The sequence below is a fragment of the Pituophis catenifer genome, unplaced genomic scaffold, assembly GCF_029215685.1.
Source record: "Pituophis catenifer annectens isolate HBS135680 unplaced genomic scaffold, rPitCat1.0.hap2 SCAF_2, whole genome shotgun sequence".
Lineage (NCBI taxonomy): Eukaryota > Metazoa > Chordata > Lepidosauria > Squamata > Colubridae > Pituophis > Pituophis catenifer.
In genome coordinates, this window is record NW_027256882.1 from 84,982,127 (window position 1) to 84,994,354 (window position 12,228).

Genomic DNA, 12,228 nt, shown 5'->3' on the forward strand with positions numbered 1-12,228 from the left:
AACTAGGAAGTCCTCAGCTGACTTTTCATCTTGGTCATGCGTAAATACGTTTGACTTTAGGCAAAGTGTATTCTCTTGAGGTTTGCATCTGTGGTGTAGATAAATAAATGTTTACTGTTCAGTGCGAGATAATTTCGGAGGCAAATTATCCCTTTTCTATCTCTCTTTCTATGCTTAGGCATTAGTCAACAAGAACTTCATTTCAGAAGAGCCATTAAAGGTAATAAGCGAAAAAAAAACTTTCCCATCTTGACAGAAGAAGAGAAATGATGAGTTCATAACTGAAAAAGAAGAACATTGTGGGTGAAACCATCATTCAAACAAACACGAAAAAGGAATAAAGCACTCTGGTTCAAGATGAATTACAGAACACCCACTGTAAGCAATCTGTACCTCAGTGGCACTACCAGGCCTGAGACAGACCATGGGACAACTGTTGATGAGACCGGATCAGAAACTGTTGCAATGACACCTGAACCCAGCAGCTTTATCAGCACCAAAATTCCAGATGTGGTCAGCAATGGCCCAATCATGGAGACCATGCTGTTGTCCTTTGGCATCATTACTGTTATCGGGTTGGCGGTAGCAGTGGTAAGACTTGGGACTATGTTTGGGAATGTAACTACCAAATTTTGTGCCAATTGAGCTTAACCTCTTGAGTTTAAGGCTGCAAAAACATTCCTGTAGAAGGAATCCGGTCCTTTCTTTAAAAAAGAATTGTAGTCCCTTTGCAACAATTGTTAAACTAATACATGATTTAGATCAGTTCCCTAAGCTTTCTAGTTTTGTAGACTGACAGGGGGAGGAGAGGGGGTGGTTCAGTGGTGAAATGTAAAATTTGTTACTACCGGTTCTGTGGGCGTGACTTGGTGGTGGTGGGTAATGTGACTGAGTGGGCGTGGTCATCTTTTTTTTTTAACTTTTAAAACCATTTTTTCTACAACCTCTTCGGCCCAAGAGGTTGTCAAAAAAATGCTTTTAAAAGTCTCTGACGATCCCAGCTGAGTTGCCTGATTGTCAGAGGCTTTTTTTTCTTTTAAAAGCCTCTGATGATCAGGCAACTCAGCTGGGATCGTCAGAGGCTTTTAAAGGCATTTTTTTTCTACAACCTCTTCGGCCAGAGAGGTTATAGAAAAAATGCATTTAAAAGCCTCTGACGATCCCAGCTGAGCTGCGCGATCATCAGAGGCTTTTTTTTTTTACTATTAAAAGCATTTTTTTGGCTGAAGAGATTGTAGAAACAATGCTTTTAGAAATAAAAAAAATAGCCTCTGATGATCGCGCGGCTCAACTGGGCATGGGGGGGGGCAGGGATTTTTGCTACCGGTTCTCCGAACCACCCACCGCCCTCGCTACCGGATCAGGCAATCCAGTCCAAACCGGGAGCATTTCACCCCTGGGGTGGTTCCACATAAGCAGCTGGCAAACGAGCGCACGGGGGAAGCAGCGGGCATGCATGCCGCTCACACAAATGGAGCATGTGTACACACACTTGTCCACCGCTTATGCAAATGGGGGTGGCGCCTGTGCATGTTCATCTGCCGCTTCTGTGGCCCGATTCCGAACGGTTCATGGTCCAATAGTGGGTTGGGGGCTCATGGGTTGGGGACCCCTGATTTAGATAAACAGATATATCTGTAAACAGATGTACAGATCATTTAAAGACTTGCTTTCATCTGTATTCTCCTACTCGGGTTTGACTAGGTGGTCCCTGCTCACATCTTTGTCAGTAAAATCTGTGAAAAGAGACAGACTTTCTTGCAGTGGCTCCATTTTAAGAAAGGTTATGCTGGATTGTGTCCCTCTGGTTTGATTTATTTTACAGTCTTAATTTGTAGGTGCCAGTGATTCAGTACAGCTGTTTTCATCAGTTGTTTTAGATGGTTATAATTTTATCTTGTAACTGTTGTGAGAAAGCCTAATCGGAAAGGCAGTAAAATTATGTTAAATGATTTTAGCTGTTGGGTAGAATATACTTATGCTAAGATTCCAAATAATTCCTTCACTCTCATTAAGAATAAGAACTGGGTGACAGCAATGTTCTTCCCAGTATGCAAGTCCACCATACGTGATTACACCCCAAACTAATTGCATTAAAGCGAGCCAGATGTATTAAATATGGGTAAGACCCAAGTTCTAGTCCCAGAAACCCACTGGGCGACTTCGGCCAATCATTCTTTCTCAGCCCATCCTACTTTACAAAGTTGCTGTAGTACAGGAAGGCTAATATAAACCTAATAAATCAATTCATGTGTTTTCCCAGCTCTTATTGCTTGTTTCATAAATTTGTGCACATGTATTTGTTACTTTTATATTCTTTCTTTCTGTTCAAGAGCAAAAAGCAACATACATAGTCCTTCTTCCTCTTACTTTCCTCCCACAACAACCTTCTGAGGTGCATTGTGCTGAGAGACAATGATAGACTCAAAGTCACCGCGTGAGCTGCCATGGCTAAGGGCGTCAGGGGTAAAATTCACTTACCTTCCCTACCGGTTCGCAAATGTGCCTGCAAAGCCTTCTGCATGTGCACAGAGGCTTAAAATCATCGCAAAAAAGAGACGTCATGATGTCCGCATGGGTGGGCAGAGCCTCCCGCAGCCACTGCAACCGGTTCGCCTGAGCCGGATAGAACCGGCTGAATTTCACCCCTGAAGGGCATGTGAGATCCAAAGCTGGTCTAACCCCTTAACAACTGCCCAACTTTTCCCTTTTCAAGTACACATTACAATTATTCAGTGCGAAGGTCCCCCTGAAAAATTGCTTACGACACTAATGTTTTTCTAATTTTTTCCCCCCTAGGTTTTGTATATTCGGAAGAGGAAACGGTAAGTGTTCTGTACATATGAGTTAAGCAGTTTCTTTGTCTCTTGCTAGTGTTTGTTTTGCAGAAAGCTCCCTCCAAAATCTTCACATTTGAAACAGCGGAAACTGTTTTTCTCTTCCAAACTTTAAAAGTAACAATGCATTGATATATGCATATGATATAGGATCTTTGCTCAGGAGATTTGGTTCCTAAATAGTTACATGGGCCTGGTGGCTCAGCAGACTGATAGCATTGTGATTAACACCAGCTGTCTGCAATTACTATAAGTTCGAATCTCACCAGGCTCAAGGTTGACTCAGCCTTCCATCCTTTCTAAGGTAGGTAAATTGAGGACCCAGTTTGTGGGGGCAATAAGCTGACTTCGTATAAATATACAAAAGTATGAAGGCTATTGCTTAACGCATTGTAAGCCGCCCTGAGTCTCCGGAGAAGGGCGGCATATAAATCAAATTAATAAAAAAATAAAATAAAAACTGAGTGAAACCTGGAAAGTTTAAATTTTCTCTTGGTTTGATGCTTCATGTAGTGGAACTCTCTGTCTCTCTCTCTCTCTATTTCCTGAGTAGACTGGAAAAGTTACGACACCAGCTCATGCCCATGTACAATTTTGATCCTGCAGAAGAACAAGATGAGCTAGAGCAAGAACTGCTGGAGCATGGCAGAGACGCTGCTTCTGTTCAGGCTGCCCAAAACAAGGTAATACATTTTTCTCCCCATCAATGAAACCTCTAAGGCAATTTCTCCTACTCTCAAATCCGGAGATTTATGTGTGACCCCAAATACTGCCAAAATCAATTGGAATAGAGCTCGAAGGGACCTTGGAGGTCTTCTAGTCTACCCCCTGCTCAAGCAGGAGACCCTATACAATTTGAGACAAGTGACCGCCCAGTTTCTTCTTAAAAACCTCTGGTGATGAAGCACCCACAACTTCTAAAGACAAGCTGTTCCACTAGTTAATTGTTTTCACTGTTAGGAAGTTTCTCCTTAATTCCAGGTTGCTTCTCTCCTTGATTAGTTTCCATCCATTGTTTCTTGTGCCTTCTGGTGCTTTGAAAAATAAGTTGACCCCTGTTCGTGGCAGCCCCTGAAATACTGGAATACTGCTATCAAGTAACCCCCTAGTCCTTTCTTTCTCTAGACTAGATATTCTGCATGCTGCATCTGTTCTTCATATGTTTTAGTCTCCAGGATTTTAATCATCTTAGTTGCTCTTTTTCCATCTTTTTTTAATGTGATGACCAAAACTGGATGCTGCATTCCAGGTACAGTCTTAATAAGATATTATTTATGATGAAATTGTAATTTGTAATATGATAGAAAGAGACAATTAGTAAACACGTGACTGGAGAGTAGCCAGATATTTGATTGTAATTGTTTAAATACAAATCAAATTAAATTCTAGGTTTTTTTTTCCTGACCCTTCCTTCCATTCACTTTTCAAATCAGCCCCTGAAGAACTATTTACAGAACAAGTGTGGCCCTCGGCCTGAAAAAAATGTTGCAATATTGTATTATCAGATATGTTGAATTTCAGCTTTCATAAATCTCTGCCGGTATGAGCATTGAGCCATTCCCAGTAGGCTGAAATTATGAGAATTGAAAACCTATACACCTGGAAGACTAGTTTGAGAGGATACTTGTAGGCTAGATGATGTGAGATTCTCTCTCCTGGACTTGAAGCTATAGCTATTCTCATATTGCCAGTTTTAGAATTAGGTTTTTTTTCTCAATTAAAATATGAAATATAGTAATATAATCTGAATAATTGATCTCACACCTACAAACCTTGAAATGTTTATGTTTCAAGGAACTTCTTTCATTCAGTAGATATATTTTTCTGAGAGCAGAAGAAATTGGAAATGTCCTACTCATTACACACAACAATTATACTTTCAAGAGTGGATATCCTGGGAAGATTTCTGGCAGAAATGGGAAGGCAGTAACAGAAAGACAGAAGCTCAATTAATTTCCATTAGAACATGTTTGATGAACATCCAGATGTTGCTGAACTCCAACTTCCAGGAGACCTCTCTGGTGTGATCAAGCTATGAGATGCTAAGAGTTGAAGGTTTGCAACATCTGGACTGCCATAGATTCCTCAGTGGTTCCAAAGAGCAAATATTGAAGGACTACACTTTGGAACAAAACTTTGCCTTGAATAGCCTTGGAGTCAAAAACAACTGCTCCCTGTTATTTCTTGTGAAATGCTGTTGTGATATAAAGGGATTGAGTCCTGTTCCTATTGGTAACAGATTAACAAAGTTGGAAGGAACCTTGCAGGTCATCTAGTCCAACTCCCTGCCCAAGCAGGAGATCCTACATCTGCCTCTACCTAGGATGGAACTCACAACCTCCTGATTGTGAGGCAAGAGCTCCACCTCTAGGCCACTTCTAAAAGAAGAATAGAGATAAGAAATCAGAGCTGCACCTCATTAGGAAATAGACAATAGTTTATTATAATATATAAATATATAATAAATAATACAGATGTCAGTGTTACCAGATTCTGGGACCTCTATGGAGAGTCATACTATAATGTAAATAGGTCTTCTTCTGGAAATCTCTATGTAACATTCTTGCTTTCTCTCTTTATTTCCCTTCCTTATCCTTTGTTCTAAAGCTCCAAAACATTTAGAGCTTTATTTACAGAAAACCCTCAGTTACTGATTCGTATAAATATATGAAATTTAACAGTTATCAATAGCTCCTTAACATTTGTTAGTATGATTCCTTCTTGCTAAAGGTATGAAAGATGAGTTGCAAGTTGTTTTTTTATTACTACAGGGGGTCCTCGGGTTACAATGGCAATTGGGATACTATCTAAGTGATGTGGTTGTAAAGTGTGACATCACATGACCACATTGTTTGGCGATGACAAGCCTGGCAATCCCAGTTGCCATCATAATCCTAGGACTATGAGGATCATTAAGCAAGGACCTCACATGACCACAATGTGGGAAGAAGCAGCAACCCCAGACGAGCAGGCCAGCAGGTGAGAATTAACAAATGGGGGGATGAGTAGTAGGACAGGTGGATGTTGCAGGGAGAAGTTAGAGTGTGGGTAGCTGGGTGGGTGGTTGCCGTGGGAAGGTGCTACGGAATGCAGGTGGGTGGATGGGTGAATGCTGTGGGCAGGTACTACAGAGCAGACCTGTGTAAGTCCTTCTCATTTAGCATTGCTGTAATTGAACAGTCGCTGTAATTGAACAAGTGCTCATAATTTGAAAAATATCTGTACTTACATAATGCTGAAATGCATCTTTATAAAAAATATAGCATATACTTTCGTCAACAGGACTTTTATTCCCATGTTTTATTTCTTTCAATCCAGTAGTGGTATGTTTATTAATGTGCAATACTTTGCAATCTTGGGAGAATCGTATGAAAATGAAATATTAATGCATTTTTTGCAAATCTGTTTTTCTCTCTCTCCCCGTTTTTTCTTTTTTTGTTGCTCTTGTTGTAGGCAAACCAAGGCGTTCTCCAGAGACCCAGTCGTCTTGTGTTCACAGATGTTGCGAATGCCATCAGTGCATGAAGAATACAGGAAGATGACACTAGCCAGTTAGCAAGCTACTGTGGGTAGTGATTATCAATTCTCGCTGGGGGAAAGAGGCCAAGAACCAAGACTGGCAGTGCTCCTGTTGCCAAGAAACTGCCCCATGCTGCAGAGTTTGATTGGCAATGTTGCAGGTACCAAGTAATGTATGATAGAAGATAAGAGGTTATTTATAGATACAATGATTGGAATGAATATAGTAACAGGCTTTGGAAATAATAGCATCAATTCCTAAGGCCTTCCTTCCCTGAGATATTGACAAAGGTATCTAGAGTTTGAGACTGCAGATTCAGCTAGGCCATACTATGCAGTAGACCCAAAATATGATCCTGTTGGTTTAACTCCTAGGAACCTGGAATGTATGAAGTTGTCAACATATATCGTATCATCCCATCTCATGTTCTCTGGTGCAGTAAAAGCTGCCCTTCAGTATAATCATAAGAGTTAGCTGTTGTCTTTCCATTAGATTTCTACAATGTAAGGTGTTCTACTAGCTGGTTCTTTGAGGAGGGATAACCTGGAATAAAGGCACTGCTAATAGTAACCTCTGTGTCTTACGGAGGCAGGTAAGCTTCACAGGGTATAAGGATCACCTCTTCTAACACTAATTCTTATTATAGGGGAAGAATTTTAGAAATAAGAACAATGAAACTAACTTGTCAATCCTGAGATGATTCACTCCAGTCAGCATTGGCTGAAATGAAATGAAAAAAAAGAAATGAAGTTGTATTTGGAAAAATAGTGTTATATATGCACGTTCTTGCATATATTGAATAATCAGAAATCCCCACATCTCCATATTGAATGGGCTAATAACTCATTTGAAATCTATGGGAAAGTCTCAACACTTTTTAATCTTGACAAGAAGAGCAGTTCTAAATGGAGATAACACACTTATTTTACAATTTAAAGGAAAAATGCATCTGCCTACCTAGCTTATTTGTTTATTAGATAAACTGGGATACTATCCCTATGGTTAAGACCATTTTGCTTATCCCATTTGCAGCTGGGTAGAGTGCTGAGTTACTTATTTATTAAGCTAATTTATTTTCTTTCCGTCACTAAAAATGAATATTTATTTATTTAATTTATTTATTTGAGTTCAGTAGCTGCCCAGCTCAACAAGAGACTCTGGGCAGCGTACCATTTACAAGAGATTCGGGCACAGAATTTGGATTTTGTTTTGTTCCAGTTTGGAAATGGGAGGAAGGGAGAGTTGGGAATTGGGTGCAAGGAAGAAAGGCTAGCAAATGATAATTGCACAGATGCCAAGAGGCCTGTGCTAAGCAAAGGCCCTTGTTAAAAAAAAAAGCTTTGTATTTTTTTATGGATTAGCGAAAACAGTTGGGAACAAGTTTTATTTACATTTATCTAAACCCCAGTGATGGCATAGATCCTCAGGAATCTGCAAGAGCAGCCAGCCTCTGTGTTATATTTTGCTTTGTGGCATGATGGCGACTCTGCCTGTTTCTGAAGCTGCCTCTTATATTTATGTTTACATTGGATTTCTATCCTATCTTTCTATTGCTTTGTCCGGAAAAGCAAACAAAAGAGCCATTACAATAAAGGGCTACAACAAATCAATAAAAAGAAAGCTAGGGCACACAAGAAATCACTGTAGAGAAAATAATTCCTGATGAAAAATTGGAAAGCTGGGTGAACAGTTACAGCCTAATTATGTGTTCAGTGTACAAAGAAAAATACAAAATTTCAGATCTAGCAAGTCAACTTCCCCTCCTGTTAACCATTCCTGCTGTGAAAACTAATGTTAAATATCTATGCATGTTTATCTATTGTAGTTTCAGTGAAAAGGAGAAGCTGGGGAGCTCATTCCCCCTTCCCCTCTTGCAAAGAATTGGATCACGGATGCTTTGGAGTGTCTTGTCTTTCAGAGCCCGGGTAGGGGTTATATGCGTGATATAAAGCCATTTGCTTTGGCAGTTGCTAAAAGAAACCACCTGGTGAAAAATCAGTAAGGATAACAGGCCACAATAATGGGTTCCAGCTACAAGAGGTAAATGAAAAACAGTACGCAGAAGAGTGTTTGTGGGCACTCACACCCTTTCCAACAGATTTTGGAACCCAACCACAACCCCCTGGCAGAATGCTTACATTTGTCCGCTGTTAATCAAGGCAGAAGAAAGTGCAGATTAAGTACAAATGGGATTTCATGCGGTGATACAATATGTCTGTGTGTCTCTTGTGTGTTTTGCTGGCTGTTCTTTTTAGTGTTCTCAAGATAGTAAACTATCTGCCATCTCTTTTCAAAAGGAACATTTTAAAAATGTTTCTCAATCCAGCTCTTCCTTGAATTGTGTGGGAAACTGTAAATCACACAAGACCAGATCTGTATGATGCATGCATAATTTTGGCTGTCACATCAATGTGTTAATGGCATGATATATGTGGTGCGGGTATCTCTATATATCAATGCTATCACTGTCCTGTCACCTAATTTTTTTTTCTGTGCATGCATTTTGACAGAACTTATTTTCTCTGCAACCACAGAGCAATTCTGTAGATGTTTATTATACCGTACATGTGGATGTCTATGTTAATACAGTGATTAACTCCACAAAATATACCTCTTAACCAGTGGTGAAATGTAAAATTTGTTACTACGGGTTCTGTGGGTGTGGCTTGGTGGTGGTGGGTAATGTGACTGGGTGGGCGTGGCCAACTTTTTTTTTCTTTTAAAAGCATTTTTTCTACAACCTCCTCAGCCAAAGAGGTTGTAGATAAAAATGCTTTTAAAAGCCTCTGACGATCTGGCAACTCAGCTGGGATCGTCAGAGGCTTTTAAAAGCATCTTTTTTACAACCTCTTTGGCCCAGGAGGTTGTAGAAAAAATGCTTTTAAAAGCCTCTAACGATCCCAGCTGAGCCACACGATCATCAGAGGCTTTTTTTTTTAACTTTTAAAACCATTTTTTCGGGGCTGAAGAGGTTATAGAAAAAATGCTTTTAAAAGTAAAAAAAAAAGCTTCTGATGATTGCGCTGCTCAGCTGGGCATGGGGGGGGGGGGCGTGCAGGGATTTTTGCTACCGGTTCTCCAAACCACCCACCGCCATCGCTACCGGATTAGGTGATCCGGTCCAAACCGGAAGCATTTCCACCCTGCTCATAACCAAGTTAACTCCTTCTCCTCTCCCAGGTCTCCTCCCCTTGAAAGATAGTGATCACCCATAAGGAGGAGGTTGTGATAAAACCTTCCTTAGTCAAAATGAGTTCTTTAAGAGCAATTGCACAGATATGAGTAACAATTTCTTTTGTCCCACTACTGTTCATTCTTTAAAAAAAAATTCAAATGACTACAAAGAGCCCAGATGAATCTACGATCCTCAATTGACATGAATTCAGTTTCCACAACGCAAATCAATAAGCCAGAACTCAGTCTTTGTGCAATTCTGCAGAAAATGCCTGGGGAAATTGTGAACTTCTAGGCATTAGTGGATTCTAGTTCCCTTTGTCCCTGGCCATTGGCTTGGGCTGATGAGTATGTCAGTCTAAATATCTGAGGAGATTGTGGTTCCTCAACACTGTTCTAGAGAAGCTTCTGGTAAAAAAAAGTATATCAAAAGAGCAATCCTTATTTTGGGCAGCCGTAATTTTGCTCCACTGACCACAGTGCAGTTGCTGGTCCATCACGCATACCTACACTAGATCCTGCCGTTTTGAGACCTTTTAGTTTGCATTCCAGTTAGTTGATTGCTGATATTGCACATGAAACTTTTGGCCAGTTTCTTTACAGGCAATAGCTATGCCAATTCTTTAGAAGCTCTCTTGCCAGCCATCTCTAAACTTACAGCTGTCAGATATGGTGGAATATACAACTCCCTGGAAATTGTGGGAGTTTCTGCCCCAAAATATTTGATGTGCTCCAGGTTGCCAAAAGTTGCACTGTGTTTTGCAATGCTGCCCCTGCTAAATAATATCAGGTTTATTTCCTTCTGGTTTCTGTTTCTCAGTGGCAGCATTGTCTCTCTCTTTCAATTGTTATCATTAGCAATGCAAAATATGCAAAAAAAAAAAAAAAAAAAAAAAAAAAACCAAGACTGGAAAATACCTTTTTGTAAATGCAGCAAGATGTTCAATGAAGTGCCATTAATGGAAATCCTTCAGTTCTCAGACACTTTAAATCATAGAGGCTGAATGATGAATTTACTGAGTATTTGGTACAAACTTGCACTTTTGGTCCAAGGATTATTTCTGTATGATTCAGTAAGTCCGTATGAATGAATATGAGTAGAGAAAGGGCTGTTCCCTTTGCTCAGCAGACTTCATTCTGTGGTGCAGCCTCTCGGATTGTGTTGTATCGCTGATGACTAAGAGAGGAATGCAGAGATTTTGTCAGGGTTCTTCTACCACAGTATTCTAATGCAATAGAAGCCTTTCTAACATGTACTCGGATAACTGTGACAATATGTTCTTGTATTTGAGATGTTATTAAAGTATTTATGTGAAATCAAGAATTTTATTGGACATCCGCCCCTTCATTTTGCTCGATCCTACCAACGTTAACTCAGGAAGAGGACACGATTGTTTTGTCTGGGGCATAATTGTCTTTTCATAACATTGAAAACCTTAACATGCAGCAGAATGTCACAAGCTAAGCAGAAAAGCACTTCCTTCCTTTTCCCCATGCCAGGGGTGTCAAACTTGCGGTGTCACGTTGTTGTCACGTGACATATCATGACTTTTCCCCACCTTCCCTAAACTGGGGGTGGGCATGGCCAGTGCATGACGCATCTGGCCCGCGAGTTTGACACCCCTGCCCTATGCCTTAGTGGTACTACCAGAGGGGCAACAAGTACCTCTCTAGAAGTTCTAATCCCCTCAATCCTAAACAGCATGGTCAATAGGGATTGTTGTGCAACAGCATCTGGAAATCCATACGCTGCTTTATTTTCACCCTAAAGACATTCTGATCCCAGTAGGCCACAACAAGCAAAAATGAGTTGGGATCTTTTCCTAGTTCCATTGCTTCCTGGGACAGAAAAATGAGAACAAATTGATGAGCCCACTTTAGTACAAAAATATTAGCCCTGCCAGGTGGAAAAGTTCCAGAGGGCATTGCATTGGGGAAGGTTGCTACAGATATACAAAGAACATGCAATTCTACTTGCAAGCTGCCTTATCTTGGTGACACAATTACATTTTACAATTTTAAATGGTAAGAACTAATTGCAAACTTTCCTGTCAGTTTCAGAAAGCCTTTTCCTCATTTTGTTCCTCGTTTACATTTTATAAACCTTCCTCATCCAGTATACAGTTGTTGAACTTCCATCAAACATTTGGGGAGTCTGATTGTTTAAGCCAAAGAAAGATGGAATATGCTATGGCATGATGCCTTTAATAGTTAAACCAGTCAAAACTTGGCTGTTATATGCAAATAGTCTGCATCCTAACTTGTTTATCACCATTTGTGGGAAAGTACAAAGTTAAAGCGAACTGGGAACCAAAAGATGCTATTGGAGATACAGTTTTATTAACAATAAAATCAAAGAATACTTCCCAAGGCATAATCTTTTTTTTAATATATGAGAATCAGTTATCAAAAACCGTCTTCAATCCTCAGATGAAACAGGTCTCAGTGTCTCTTGCATTATTGTAGTCAGTTATCTTTTGAATATATGAAGCCACTTATCTTACCTCCTTTCTGCCACCTGTATTTCAAAGTGTTCAACTTCAGAAGACCATCCAGAGTTCTTCAGATGTTAGGGCTTCAGTTCTGGCTGAGCTGAAAAACTTGGGATGTGAATGCTGATAAAGCATTCCCATTTTAAAAATAAAAGCATCAATCTATTTAACTTCAGCTGCAAGATGCATAAAATGGTGCATGTAA

At 40.0% G+C, this 12,228-nt stretch overlaps 1 protein-coding gene across 1 annotated transcript; it reads left to right on the plus strand.

Annotated features, from left to right (window-relative positions):
* The first annotated feature begins 357 nt into the window (after positions 1-357).
* CUNH3orf18 (chromosome unknown C3orf18 homolog) lies at positions 358-6,369 on the plus strand. The gene is made up of 4 exons (XM_070933717.1): positions 358-591; positions 2,800-2,825; positions 3,391-3,520; positions 6,291-6,369. The coding sequence occupies exons 1-4, from the start codon at positions 358-360 to the stop codon at positions 6,360-6,362; spliced, it is 462 nt and encodes a 153-aa protein (XP_070789818.1). The 3' UTR covers positions 6,363-6,369.
* Positions 6,370-12,228: the final 5,859 nt, after the last annotated feature.